General features: G+C 45.9%; 1 protein-coding gene across 1 annotated transcript; it reads left to right on the forward strand.

Annotated features, from left to right (window-relative positions):
- The first annotated feature begins 231 nt into the window (after positions 1-231).
- LOC308162163 (uncharacterized protein) lies at positions 232-9,501 on the forward strand. Its single transcript, XM_080536287.1, has 4 exons — positions 232-460; positions 1,237-1,422; positions 7,039-7,144; positions 7,766-9,501. Exons 1-4 carry the CDS (start codon positions 391-393, stop codon positions 8,094-8,096), a joined length of 693 nt encoding a protein of 230 aa, XP_080392413.1. The 5' UTR covers positions 232-390; the 3' UTR covers positions 8,097-9,501.
- Positions 9,502-14,664: the final 5,163 nt, after the last annotated feature.

Genomic DNA, 14,664 nt, shown 5'->3' on the forward strand with positions numbered 1-14,664 from the left:
TGCCTGTGATTTGTGTATGTGTTCTAAACCCATGACCAATTCTTATCAGTGCCTTATCAGTTGCCAGTTCAAAACAACAGATCAATCCCCCCCCAACAGACAGTCTTGTTTGTCTTTCGACACACTCTTTGCACTCTTTGCCTCTATTTATCATGTGATGTAATCCCCGTAAATCCCCCCGTTAATTCCCATAAACCCTCCCTCAAGTCCTTCCTTCTGACAGATGTAACCTACCACTACCCCTGTATGCTTATAGTGTATGTCGTTGTACTTACTGGAATCAGGTCTGATTTTTTTTTGCTGACTGTTGCGTTGCCATTGAGAGGACAGTGACTTGAGAGGACTCCACTCAGACATTTCTCACTTGTGACTGAGGGTGATGCAGCTATAATGCAGGTGATAACACGAAGCTCCATCCTTGCACTATTGGTGTGTACACTCACCTTTGTGAGAGGCCAAGGTAAGATCCCTCTGCCTGATTAATATTCTAGCTATAGAAAGATATATTTGTGTTTGTGTTGAGTAACAATAATAATCGTCTACTAGTCGATATGTTTATAAAAGTACAGTTACATGCATGGTATGTTTATAAAAGTACACAGTTACATGCTAACTCCCCCCTGTCTATATACCCCACTGTGAATAGGCCATATAGTGTATATGAGTATAGAAGTTAAGTATATATACTGTATATACTGTAAGTAAAGAAGTTAAGCGTCCTTGGGTCTGAGAAAGGCGCTATGTAAATCTAAGATATTATTATTATTATTAATTATTAGAAGTTCACATAATAGATACATTCTCATATGTCTACCGATCACTTATCCCCCTATTTTTTATTTATATCCCTCCCTATTTATGTCTCATTCTTGTTTTTTTATTATCTTAGGACTGTTTGTTTGTTAGCAACTAGAGTTTGCATTTGAATTTCGTTGTACCTGTTACAATGACAATAAAGATAATTTATTCATTCATAATAATAATAATAATAATAATAATAATAATAATAATAATAGTAACACAGGATCATGGGATCATGGGTTTACTCTTGGAATCACCTTGAAATTGTTGTCTTTATATCACCTTTGTCCCCAAATACTTATTTGAAACATGCAGTAGCCTACTGTCCACAACCTGTACATTGTGCAACCTGTACATTGTGCAACAGATATTTCTTACACTTTCTAGCATACACATGTGACTGGTATTTGTTTCCTCTTTCTCTGTGTTCCACAGACGGATGTACACGCGATGATTTTGTTAAGTCCGACTTGTTTAATGACCATGTTGAGAAAACCAGGCTAGATGAAAGCTACCCTCATGACGATACAGTGCGACTGCACTGCAAGATCGGCTATACAGGTTTTTACAGAATCACATGCTCTAATGGTACATGGACAGGCCGTGGTCGGAAGTGTGAAGGTGAGTCTAACTTTCAAACACGAAAACAGCTCAATTGCATATATGATATTGTCAAGAGTTCATCTCATTCTATTTGATGTGACATGGTCTTCAGACAACAGTTATAAACGAATAAACAATCTCCAGTTTCCTTTGTAATTTTTCCTTTTGGAGATTACTGCAACTGCCTGCCACAACTGAGGATGGGGTTGGTCGTCACATTTTTTTACTGTTATTTGAATCCCTCAAAAACTGTATCCTTTATAGATTCCCTTTCCCGTGTAAAGGAAGTTTGAAGTGTCAGGTAGTAATGGAGTGCCCTTACTCTCCTTAAGATTATTCTGTTCAGAAGATGTGGACCGTCAAATATGTGTTGTGCACTTGTGACAACCATCCCCATTGGGGGTTGGTTGTCCTATGTTATTTTAATGGGAACAATTTTAAAAAGATGAACATTTTCAGAACTGAATTTAAAAGTGCACAAGACCCACAAGGTACAAAACAGAAAACATAATTTCTGTAAGTTATTTTTTATCTTTAGGCCTATACAACATTAGGAACAATACAAATAAGCTAAAACAATGTTAACAATGTCAACATAACAATGTTATTCACTGTCTGAGAGACAGTGATGGCAAATGTAGGGTGTGCGTACTCCATCTGTGCAGAGCTGGTGTGCCCATTGCTTGCACATCACACACTGCTCCCACACCTCCTTGGAACGGCTGTTGGCGAACGGTTCCACACAAACAACACAGAAACACTCCTCTTCATCCCATGAAGACTCCTGTCTCTTTCTCTTCTCTTGCTTAGTTGATTTTGTTGCTTTTGAGTTTAAGAGTTTCTTCTTCTTTGACATGGCTGGCTGCCTTTTCCCTCTCTATCCTCTCCTTCACTGGGGGTGTCAGTGAGGAAGCAGCTAGACAGGGTTTTCCTTTTCGGGGCTCCTTTCCTGGCTGCAGCCTTTGGATATGGCCTCAGCTCCTCTGGAGTCTTTCCTCTCTGTCCAGAGCTAGTGGATGGCTCTGGGGATGGAGTAGTGGGTTGGAGTAGTGGGGGTGGAGTAGTGGGGTGGAGTAGTGGGGGTGGAGTAGTGGGGTGGTGGGGTGGAGTAGTGGGGTGGGGTAGTGGGGGTGGAGTAGTGGAGTAGTGGGGTGGAGTAGTGGGGGTGGAGTAGTGGGGTGGAGTAGTGGGGTGGGGTAGTGGGGGTGGAGTAGTGGGGGTGGAGTAGTGGAGTAGTGGGGGTGGAGTAGTGGGGTGGGGTAGTGGGGGTGGAGTAGTGGGGGTGGAGTAGTGGGGTGGAGTAGTGGGGATGGAGTAGTGGGGGTGGAGTAGTGGGGTGGAGTAGTGGGGTGGAGTAGTGGGGTGGAGTAGTGGGGGTGGAGTAGTGGGGTGGAGTAGTGGGGTGGAGTAGTGGGGGTGGAGTAGTGGGGGTGGAGTAGTGGGGTGGAGTAGTGGGGGTGGAGTAGTGGGGGTGGAGTAGTGGGGGTGGAGTAGTGGGGTGGGGTAGTGGGGGTGGAGTAGTGGGGTGGAGTTGTGGGGGTGGAGTAGTGGGGTGGAGTAGTGGGGTGGAGTAGTGGGGGTGGAGTAGTGGGGGTGGAGTAGTGGGGTGGAGTAGTGGGGTGGAGTAGTGGGGGTGGAATAGTGGGGTGGAGTAGTGGGGGTGGAGTAGGCGGGGTGGAGTAGTGGGGTGGAGTAGTGGGGTGGAGTAGTGGGGTGGGGTAGTGGGGTGGAGTAGTGGGGTGGGGTAGTGGGGTGGAGTAGTGGGGTGGAGTAGTGGGGGTGGAGTAGTGGGGGTGGAGTAGTGGGGGTGGAGTAGTGGGGGTGGAGTAGTGGGGTGGAGTAGTGGGGTGGAGTAGTGGGGGTGGAGTAGTGGGGTGGAGTAGTGGGGGTGGAGTAGTGGGGGTGGAGTAGTGGGGTGGAGTAGTGGGGTGGAGTAGTGGGGGTGGAGTAGTGGGGTGGAGTAGTGGGGGTGGAGTAGTGGGGTGGAGTAGTGGGGTGGAGTAGTGGGGTGGAGTAGTGGGGTGGAGTAGTGGGGTGGGGTAGTGGGGTGGAGTAGTGGGGTGGAGTAGTGGGGGTGGAGTAGTGGGGGTGGAGTAGTGGGGTGGAGTAGTGGGGTGGAGTAGTGGGGGTGGAGTAGTGGGGTGGAGTAGTGGGGGTGGAGTAGTGGGGGTGGAGTAGTGGGGTGGAGTAGGCGGGGTGGAGTAGTGGGGGTGGAGTAGTGGGGTGGAGTAGTGGGGGTGGAGTAGTGGGGTGGGGTAGTGGGGGTGGAGTAGTGGGGTGGAGTAGTGGGGGTGGAGTAGTGGGGTGGAGTAGTGGGGTGGAGTAGTGGGGGTGGAGTAGTGGGGGTGGAGTAGTGGGGTGGAGTAGTGGGGTGGAGTAGTGGGGGTGATGTAGTGGGGGTGGAGTAGTGGGGGTGGAGTAGTGGGGTGGAGTAGTGGGGGTGGAGTAGTGGGGGTGGAGTAGTGGGGGTGGAGTAGTGGGGTGGGGTAGTGGGGTGGAGTAGTGGGGGTGGAGTAGTGGGGTGGAGTAGTGGGGTGGAGTAGTGGGGGTGGAGTAGTGGGGTGGAGTAGTGGGGGTGGAGTAGGCGGGGTGGAGTAGTGGGGTGGAGTAGTGGGGTGGAGTAGTGGGGTGGAGTTGTGGGGGTGGAGTAGTGGGGTGGAGTAGTGGGGGTGGAGTAGTGGGGGTGGAGTAGTGGGGTGGAGTAGTGGGGGTGGAGTAGTGGGGTGGAGTAGTGGGGTGGAGTAGTGGGGTGGAGTAGTGGGGGTGGAGTAGTGGGGTGGAGTAGTGGGGGTGGAGTAGTGGGGTGGAGTTGTGGGGTGGAGTAGTGGGGGTGGAGTAGTGGGGTGGAGTAGTGGGGGTGGAGTAGTGGGGTGGAGTTGTGGGGTGGAGTAGTGGGGTGGAGTAGTGGGGTGGAGTAGTGGGGTGGAGTTGTGGGGTGGAGTAGTGGGGTGGAGTTGTGGGGTGGAGTAGTGGGGTGGAGTTGTGGGGTGGAGTAGTGGGGTGGAGTAGTGGGGTGGAGTTGTGGGGGTGGAGTAGTGGGGTGGAGTAGTGGGGTGGAGTAGTGGGGTGGAGTAGTGGGGGTGGAGTAGTGGGGTGGAGTAGTGGGGGTGGAGTAGTGGGGTGGAGTTGTGGGGGTGGAGTAGTGGGGTGGAGTAGTGGGGTGGAGTAGTGGGGGTGGAGTAGTGGGGGTGGAGTAGTGGGGTGGAGTAGTGGGGTGGAGTAGTGGGGGTGGAGTAGTGGGGTGGAGTAGTGGGGGTGGAGTAGGCGGGGTGGAGTAGTGGGGTGGAGTAGTGGGGTGGAGTAGTGGGGTGGGGTAGTGGGGTGGAGTAGTGGGGTGGAGTAGTGGGGGTGGAGTAGTGGGGGTGGAGTAGTGGGGGTGGAGTAGTGGGGTGGAGTAGTGGGGGTGGAGTAGTGGGGTGGAGTAGTGGGGTGGAGTAGTGGGGGTGGAGTAGTGGGGGTGGAGTAGTGGGGTGGAGTAGTGGGGGTGGAGTAGTGGGGTGGAGTAGTGGGGGTGGAGTAGTGGGGTGGAGTAGTGGGGTGGAGTAGTGGGGGGTGGAGTAGTGGGGGTGGAGTAGTGGGGGTGGGGTAGTGGGGTGGAGTAGTGGGGGTGGAGTAGTGGGGTGGGGTGGAGTAGTGGGGTGGAGTAGTGGGGTGGAGTAGTGGGGGTGGAGTAGTGGGGTGGAGTAGTGGGGTGGAGTAGTGGGGTGGAGTAGTGGGGTGGGGTGGAGTAGTGGGGGGTGGAGTAGTGGGGTGGTGGGGTGGAGTAGTGGGGTGGAGTAGTGGGGGGTGGAGTAGTGGGGTGGAGTAGTGGGGGTGGAGTAGTGGGGTGGAGTAGTGGGGGTGGAGTAGTGGGGTGGAGTGAGCTGCACTGGGCTCGGCAGATGCCATCCCCTCCTCCAAGTCGTTAAAGAAGTGGCCCACGTTGTGCTCATTAAACGCACTGGCACGTGCTAGGCTGGTGGCCTCCGGGGGTCCTGATTGACAATGACGGGTGACAATGACGGGTGTCTCTTCAGAAACCCAGAGAACCAGTCTGCCCCGGCCATCTCCTTCTCTGCCCAGTTTGTGCGGACAGCAACATTATTACGAACCGCAAAAGTGAACGCCAGTTTGCGGACTTCAACGGGAGAGAGACCAACATAAATGTCTCAGGCAGTTAATATGTATTGTTCCAGCTGACGCTCCTGCTCCTCATTGAAAACCAGGCGTTTTTTTAAAATAACCTACTGGCAGGTATGGGCAGACCTCTTCTCCGGCAACCTCTTGCTCATCTATTTGTTTGCAGTATCTTGCCAGTGTTCTGTAATTGATGTCAAAGTGCATGGCAGTGCTTCGAATCGATTGCTTATTTAATTTCACCTCCCTGACTGCCCTCATCATGACATCTGGTGGAGTTTGTCCGTTCTCAGTCTCCCTAGTGAACCTTCTGAATGTTTCTTTATTAAAAAAAAGCAAAAGGAAGAGTAATCTCATCATGCATGCTTATGCCTACATAGGGTTGGTTGTCACATGTGACAAGCAACCCCAAATAGAATGTGACGACCAACCCCAACTGGAATATCTTGCTAGCAACAGAGCTAACAACCATTAAAACAACTAGCTAGAAACAATCTAATCTATAGCTTTCCCTTTACAGTTTTTAATGGTAATAATTGTTTTGTTATAAACCCATTGTGTAAAAGCATAGTAGAAAAATACTGAGGTGCTGAATATTTACAATTTGACATGAAAAACACAAAACGTCCTCTCACCTCAAGTTGAAGTGTCATATCCAGAGAAGACTATGTAGCTGAATCCTGATCTCAACTCTGAACATTTCAGTACCAATATCTTTAAGACAGCGCCATCTAGTGGCCGAAATATGATGAGTGTGACGACCAACCCCTTCCTCCCCTCCATGTTGATTATGTTTGATGGCTATGTTTGATTGACGCTAAGTTTGATTGAAGGCTAAGTTCCATTGAAGGCTAAGTTTGATTGACGGATATGTTTGATTGACGCTATGTTTGATTGATGATTAAGTTTAGAATGAGTCAAAGATGATCTCAAGTCGAGACAATAGGTGTGCCAATAGTCTGTCCTCTATTCCTTGCATCTTCCTGCCCCTGTTTTCTTTGTCCCACCACTATAAGAATATATATAATAATATATTTAGCTGACACTTTTATCCAAAGTGCATACATTTTTCAGTATATGATCCCAGCGCGATCACGTCATTGGAGGACAAACATTGTTTTTTATTTTATTGTTTTACCAATAATGTAATTGCCATAAAGTACATTGTACTCACATTGCATAAAACTATCTTTCTTGATTTCCTATATATGTTTCTATTTTACTATGGTATGGGATAAGGTTCCTAAAACCTAGAACAATAATAATAATAAAAAAATAACTTAACTGACATGATAACTTTCCTCTCTCAAAATAACGTTTTGGAGGAGGCTCCTTAGATATTGTGTCCCATGCTTTTTGAGAAGGAAGCGAGGAGAGCATGCAAGGAATTAAAACATGACAAATTGAATGCAAACTGTGAGATCATCATTTTTGGATATTCATTCAGACTGACCTATGAACTTTCAAAGCTTGAATATAAGAGGGCACTGGTCATCTAATATTCTGCATTGTTTTCAGCAAAGACATGTGGTCATCCAGGAGCCTCACCATTTGCAGACTTCCGTCTGGCCGAAGGAGAGGATTATGTCTTTGGGTCTAAAGTTGTTTACACATGCAGAACAGGGTAGGGATGATTCTGTTCAATTATTCATTCAAATATGTATGTATTTACAGTGGCCTGTTAATGGGACAGTGAAGCATTTTTTAATCTTTCAGCTCTACACTTTGATGGTATTGCTGTACATGGATGTACATTGGTTTCACCATTCAGAAATTACGACACTTTTTATGCATAGTCCCCCTGTTTCAGGGTATCCAAAAGTAATGGGACATCAGGATCAAATGTCCAAATGAAGCACTCATATTTAGTATTTTGTGGATAATCCTTTGCATGTAATAACTGTCTGAAGTCTCCATTGACCCCACCAGATGCTGGGTATCTTCTCTGGTGATGCTCTGCTAAGCCTGCCATCTTTAGTTGTTGTTTGTTTTTTGCCTAAAATCCTATTCTCAGGAAATGAAATGCTTGCGTAATTGGATTTAATCTGAAGAAATTGTAAAAAGTGTTGGAATTTCTGAATGGTGAAACCAATATATAGGTACACAAATATACCATTGGAGAGCGTGTGAGAAACCATACCTAAGAGTAAAGTAACTTTAATCTGCCTTCAACAACCAATAAAATATCAGTAATTGTTTTCTATTCTTCCATTTCTTCCATGTCACTCCATTGTGTTCACCTCAGTCACATCATGGTGTCTAGGACTGACCATCGGAACTGCCTGGACCAAGGGTGGGACAATGCTATCCCTGTGTGTGAGGGTAAGACGCCGAAAAAAGCTGAAGTGAAGCCAGATGAAGAGTACATTTCACTAACGCAGGTATCAGAACTACTGCATCAACAAAAGGAGATGTTCTCCGCGCTGTTACGGCAGCAGCAGGAAAACTTCCAAGGCTTCGTGAAACTTCTCATGGACTCGACAAACACCAAAATGGAGGTAATAACCAGGGAGATACAGGACATTAAAACAAGCCTGCAGTTCACACAAAAAGACGTGGCGTGCAGAGGACAATGAAGAGGATGTCTTTGAGGATGATTTTGATCCGTTAGATTTTAGATACATTGGAAATACTGTCCTGTGGTTGAATGAGAGTTTGCGAATCTCCTTGGGTCATTTTCCATGTTCCCACTTCAGTCATAAAATCATTAAAAGTGTCCATCTTTGGTTCATACCATTCCATTCTGTCTTTTATTTCCTTTAATTCATCAGACAACATCGTTTGCACAGATTCATGAACATCCTTTAATTCACTTATAAGCAGATCAAATGTCTCATTCACTTTGTCGACATTTCCCCCATCAACAAGCAATGGCTTTATCTCATTCATGTTGCGTGTGCATGCTCCTAGTCTGCCGCTACGGGACACTTGATTAAATACAATTCTTCCTCTGCCAGTGGCTTGAGTTTTCTTTTTTGTCATAATTCCCGTTTTTTAAGTATGAAGTTAATTTAAACGCTTCATCCAATGACTAATTTCCATTAATTTATTCAATTTAAACGCCCAGGTATTTTATTTCCGCACTGCGTTAGTTATTTGCTTGATCTCTGCTTATTATTTGTAAACTCAAGAGCACCGCTATTATTTTCACAACGCTGTTTTAGGATTTCCTAATCCGCTATTATTTTCAAAACAAAACAAACATTATACATTTATTAGTAGGTCTACTCATCAGCCCTGTCCGGACGGCATATAAATTACCTGAGGACCTCGGTAATATTTTTTTACCCTAGGACCCCAGTGATGACCGATCCGGATGGAATAAAAAATCTCCATGCATGTTTGCGTTTCGGGTACAAGCTGCCATTTAACCTCACAGAAGAAGAAGCTGTTCCCGGATGTTTCGTCAGACCCACAACACAACGCACGTGTAGCTGTCATTTAACTCCACAGAAGAAGAAGCTGTTCCCGGATGTTTCGTCAGACCCACAACACAACGCAGCTGTAACTCCACAGAAGAAGAAGGTGTTCACGGTTCTTTCGGAAAAGTACTTGTCAGACATGCCGCCTAAAACGCGACACTGGACCCGAGAGGAGACCTTATGTCTCATCTCAGTGTGGGGGGAACTGTCAGGGCAAAACCTTCCGCTTGACAAAAGCTACCGGGGGTGCGGCCTAACGCGTCACGACCAGCTGGCACGCGCACGCGTCACGACCAGCTGGCGAGTGTTTTTTTTTGTGGTCCTCACGGAGGATGTAGCAGGGCTGGACAGGGACTTATGTACAGGGGAACGGGCCCTCACGGAGGACGTAGCAGGGCTATCTGTGTATTTATCTGTTCTATTATTGTTGAATTTGTGAATGATATGTTACTCCCTAACTATTATTATATACCTGATTGTAACCTGTACAGTTCTTTTGCAAACGTTAGCCCCCTGAAGTGTTGTGTATTTATATATAAAGTTTATTCTGTTTTCTGAATCAGTGTGGACTCGTGGTGTGTTTGTTCATCGTCTGACATTGGCACGTTTTATTACAATATCAACTACTATACTAGTCCAAAAGTTACATATGACTGTAGTTATCATAACTGTACATGTCCTACTCTAATGGATCTTGAACGAAACGCGCATTTTTTAAATTAAGTTGAATTGCTGAGTTGCGTTTGCAACTTTATGAGAAAATGATCTGCTGATCAGACCACTCTAACAGGAGTGTTTGTCCGTGAATAACACCGGCTATGCCCGGGGTAGAAACACAAGACTATAGCTGGATAAGGTCTACACGGTCTACACGGTCATTTTAAGCCGTCGACCAGCCCTCTACGACCACGGGAAGTCATGTTAAAAGTGAAGATACTTCTGTTAAACTAAGCTAAGCTAAACATCGCTAATCGCTAACTCCCTCCTGGGCTTAAAGTGACAAGTAATAACGTTGTGAAAAAAACCGTCAGATCAGATAGATATAAGGGTTATTTTGATAAACCGGATACATTTTGTGAATATATATGGTTACTTTGTCGCCTGAAAACATATTAAAACTTCATAAAATGACATATTAACACTTGTAGAGCCAAATTAAAGCTTTTCGCTAATGGCGGCCAAAACGGAGGTTTCAAAAACACTCGCCAGCTGGTCGTGACGCGTGCGCGTGCCAGCTGGTCGTGACGCGTTAGGCCGCACCCCCGGTAGCTTTTGCCCAGCGGAAGGTTTTGCCCTGACAGCTCCCGTGGGGAACAGTCTTTTGGCGCCATACGTTGTTGTGAATTAATATTGACGTATAAAAGTCTAGGGCGCGAATATAAGACGATGCAACTTTTTCAGACTTTTTTCCGGGGAAAAAACCCTGCCTTATATTCGGGTCAGTACGATAATAATAATAATCATAATCATAATCATAACCTTTATTTGTATTGCAAACTTTTCCTGCAAACGTTGCAGCTAAAAGTGCTTTAATCATTATATATTCATAATTTAATTATTTAGTCATTTAAAGGTAATAATATTTTTACAAATGTGTTTTTAGTCTTGACTTGAACATAATGTGCTGAGGTTGCATCCCTAATGTAAACTGGCAGTGCATTCCACAATTTGGGTGCATCAAATGAGAATGCAGCCTCACCAAATCTCTTCTTTTGTACATGTGGTACACAGAGAATAACAATTACCGTTGCTATTTTCAAAAACCGCTGTATATGGTATAGTAGGGCCCAACCCTACTGTAAACATGCGCGCGCACACACACACACACACAAATAGATGTCTGTGAATAGCCTGCAGGTGAGGGTGGAGGTTGAGATGCTGCATGTATTCTGACCGAGAAGACACATCCATCACGCAGACAGCTATGGTGTGTGTGTGGTGTGTGTGTGTATTAACCACATTAGCACTGTAGACTATCAAAGATTACAATATATGCAGTGCCCTGCGTAAGACATGGGACAGTGAACGTTTTTTTTCTTGTTTCGGGTCTAGACTCAAACCATTTGGATTTGACTTTTTATGCATAGTCCTACTAAGTGATGGGACAGACTTATTACATGTGCAGGAGTGTCAAGCCGAAAGATGAACAAAGGCTCCACTGTCCCATTACTTATGCATATGGCAGTTATTAAAGGACATGCAAATACTTAGACTCCCTTCAACAAAGTCTTCCAGACAATGGTCCTCTGTGGCTCAGTTAGAGCCTGTGACTGAACACGCCCCTTTCAGGAAGTGTTTGGTGGGAGAAATCAAACAGAATATATGATTGTTTTGAAGTTAAATCAAGTTACTATTAATTGAGAAGGGATATTTTCAGTTTGGCTTCCCCCAAGCAGCTTGGCTGTTTGAGGGGGTGACATATTGTGTTTGCACAAGGACTGATACAATGGAAATGACAAATGGAATGGAGAAGGATAATGAAAAGAACATGGGCAGTGGAGCGGCAAAAGAATAGAGGGATGGAAGAGAGGAGCAGAAGGTACAACATTATGAGAAGGCATTGGCGGTGATTGTGAAGGTGGAGGGAGAAGTGGAAGTTACTTTGATGGAGTTATTGCGAACAACCAAGATGGTGTGTGGAAGCGAGGAGGCATGCAGGGTGAAGGGTAAAAACAGTTGAAATGACGATGGGGTCAGTTACAGCAAAAGAACAAAATAATGGATGGCTTCAGAATTAAGGGGTGTAGAGTCAGTGCAAAAATATCTAATAAATGATGACCTGGTGGTATCTTTTATGAACCTGTCAGCTTATGTGACGGATGAGGAGATATGGAATAAACTGTATGGTTTGGGGAGTGACAGCTATATCTCAAATAAAGAGACGATTGGAAGCAATAAAGGGTTTGAAAAAGAATAAGGACACTGAAAATGTGTCATGGATGGGTCTTCCAGCACGGCAATGACTGAAAACATACGGCCAATGAAACAAAGGAGTGGCTGAAGAAGAAGTACATTAAGGTCATGGAGTGGCCTAGTCAGTCTCCGGACCTTAATCCTATAGAATATCTGTGGAGCGAGCTAAAGCTTCGAGTTGCCAAGCGACAGCTTCGAAACCATAAGGATTTGAAGAGGATCTGCAAAGAGGAGTGGACAAAAATCCCTCCTGAGATGTTCGCAAACCTGGTGACCAACTACAAGAAACGTCTGACCTCTGTGCTTGCCAACAAGGGTTTCTCCACCAAGTTATAAGTCATGTTTTGCTATAAATACTTATTTCCCTCAATCAAATGCAAATCATTGTATAACTTTTATATAATGTGTTTTTTGATATTCAGTCTCTCACTGTTAAATGAAACCTACCATTATGATTATAGACCATTCATTTCTTTGTCATTTGGGCAATTTCGGCAAACACACACACACGCACTCCTAGTTTGCTTCCTACCTGGCGGGTCGCTCCTACCAGGTGACCTGGAGAGAATCGCTGTCCTCTCCACGAACCCTCACCACTGCGGTACCCCAGGGCTCTGTCCTAGGGCCCCTACTGTTCTCCCTCTATACCAAGTCACTTGGCTCGGTAATCTCCTCTCATGGGTTCTCCTACCACAGCTACGCAGATGACACTCAACTCTTCCTGAGCTAGATTACTCTTCCTGCTGCAACTGGGGAATTGATGATTCACTTGCTTAGTCAAATGTATCGATTGTAAGTCGCTTTGGAATAAGGCTAAATGCCAGAAATGTAAAATGTAAATATACACACACAGATAGAGGGATACACAGACACACACACACACACACGCTCATAATATAGTATAGAACAGTTCTCCCATTCACTAAAAGGTCATGTTTTAGAAGGGGATAAAGCGTGGCCCAAGGCCTCCAGTCTCTGTCTGCATAGCCAAGACAAACACTAAGGAAAGTAAACTAGGCCATTCCTCCTACTGTGAACACACACTGAGGATACATCTCTGTTTCAGTCTGAAAGAGATGAGATGTACATTTCAAACAAACACACACACCCACATACACACCCACAGATACACAGCCAAACACGCACGCACACACACACACCCAAGCAAACACATGCACATGACAACATACATACACACATGCATGCACGGACACATATTTCAGAGTAACAGATATAGATGTGCATTTCAAACTGCAAACAGAACTCCTGTGACACCACAAAAGTATACTTTTTTTTTGTGTTACAGGTCCAAGATCCATCTCTCTCTCTCTCATCACTCCATCTCTCTCTATCTCATCACTCCATCTCTCTCTCTCTCATCACTCCATCTCACTCTCTCATCACTCCATCTCACTCTCTCATCACTCCATCTCTCTCTCTAATCACACTCTCTCATCACTCCATCTCATCACTCCATCTCTTTCTCTCTCATCACTCCATCTCTCATCACTCCATCTCTCATCACTCCATCTTCTCATCACTCTATCTCTCTCTGTGTGTGTTAGTAAACAAAGTTTTCTTTGCTTTGTTCCGAGTCGAGTGAGTAGAGCTTGGATGAGTGTTTGTGTGTGTGTGTGTGTGTGTGTGTGTGTGTGTGTGTTTGTGTCTGTGTGTGTGTAGTTGAAGCAAGGGAGGTGAAAAGAGAGAGAGAGAAAGAGGATGAGATGGGGAGTGAGGTGTGTGTGTGTGCGTGTGTGTGTGTGTGGGGGGGGGGGCTTCAGGTAAGATCATTAAGATTCACTGGATTCAAAATAATGCTTGTGGGAGAGATATGTGGTGTCTGGGAAGATCGCACACTGATGATGATGACCACCAGGGGGCCATCTCACACACAACACACACACAAACAACACACACACACAGACTTGATAGCGAGGGCTAGTTAATCACGCCTAGGCACAAAGCCCCACACACAAAGAGAGGGGGCAGAGACAAGAGAGGAAGACATGGAGACAGAGATATAATTCATCCTGAGCAGCTCTCCTCTGGCTCACAGGCTCTCATAACACACTGTGTGTGTCTGCTCCCTAATGCCTGGAATAATAGCACCTACACACTCACTCACACACACACACACACTCACACACACACGCACTCACTCGCTCACTTACACACTTACACACACACACACACACACACACACACACACACACACACACACACACGTGCGCACCCTCACATAACAGGCAGAATGTGTCTGGTCCCTAATCCCTAGAATAATAGCAGTCATTACGGAACCCGGACCGACACACACACACATGCACACACACTCACACGCGCACACACACACACACACACACACACACACACACACACACACACACACACACACACACACACACACACAGAGACATTGGCACATTGTCCACCAGGTTATTACAGAGCCACTGTAGCTTATTACCCAGCCTCAGCACCACTCAATTATTCAGTCTGAGTCTACAGGGACATGGAGAGGCGTCTCGCTGTGCTACTTACAACACGTCTAAGTAGGCCAAAGAGACTGAAACTAAAGTATGACACACACACACACACACACACACACATACAGACAGTGGCACTGGTTGGATATCTGAGGAGTGAAGTGTGTTTGTGTGTGTGTGTGTGTGTTTGGGTGTGTGTGTGTTTGCGTGTGTATATGTTGTGGTGTAACCACCACGTCTGACCAGATAAACACACACCACCCAGGTAGGAGACGACACAGAGAATGAGTTGCAGTTCAGCCCACCGGGCGTATTGTATTAGAAAAAGA

Source organism: Nansenia antarctica (genome assembly GCF_963989245.1).
Source record: "Nansenia antarctica genome assembly, chromosome: 7".
In the NCBI taxonomy this organism is placed as follows: domain Eukaryota; kingdom Metazoa; phylum Chordata; class Actinopteri; order Argentiniformes; family Microstomatidae; genus Nansenia; species Nansenia antarctica.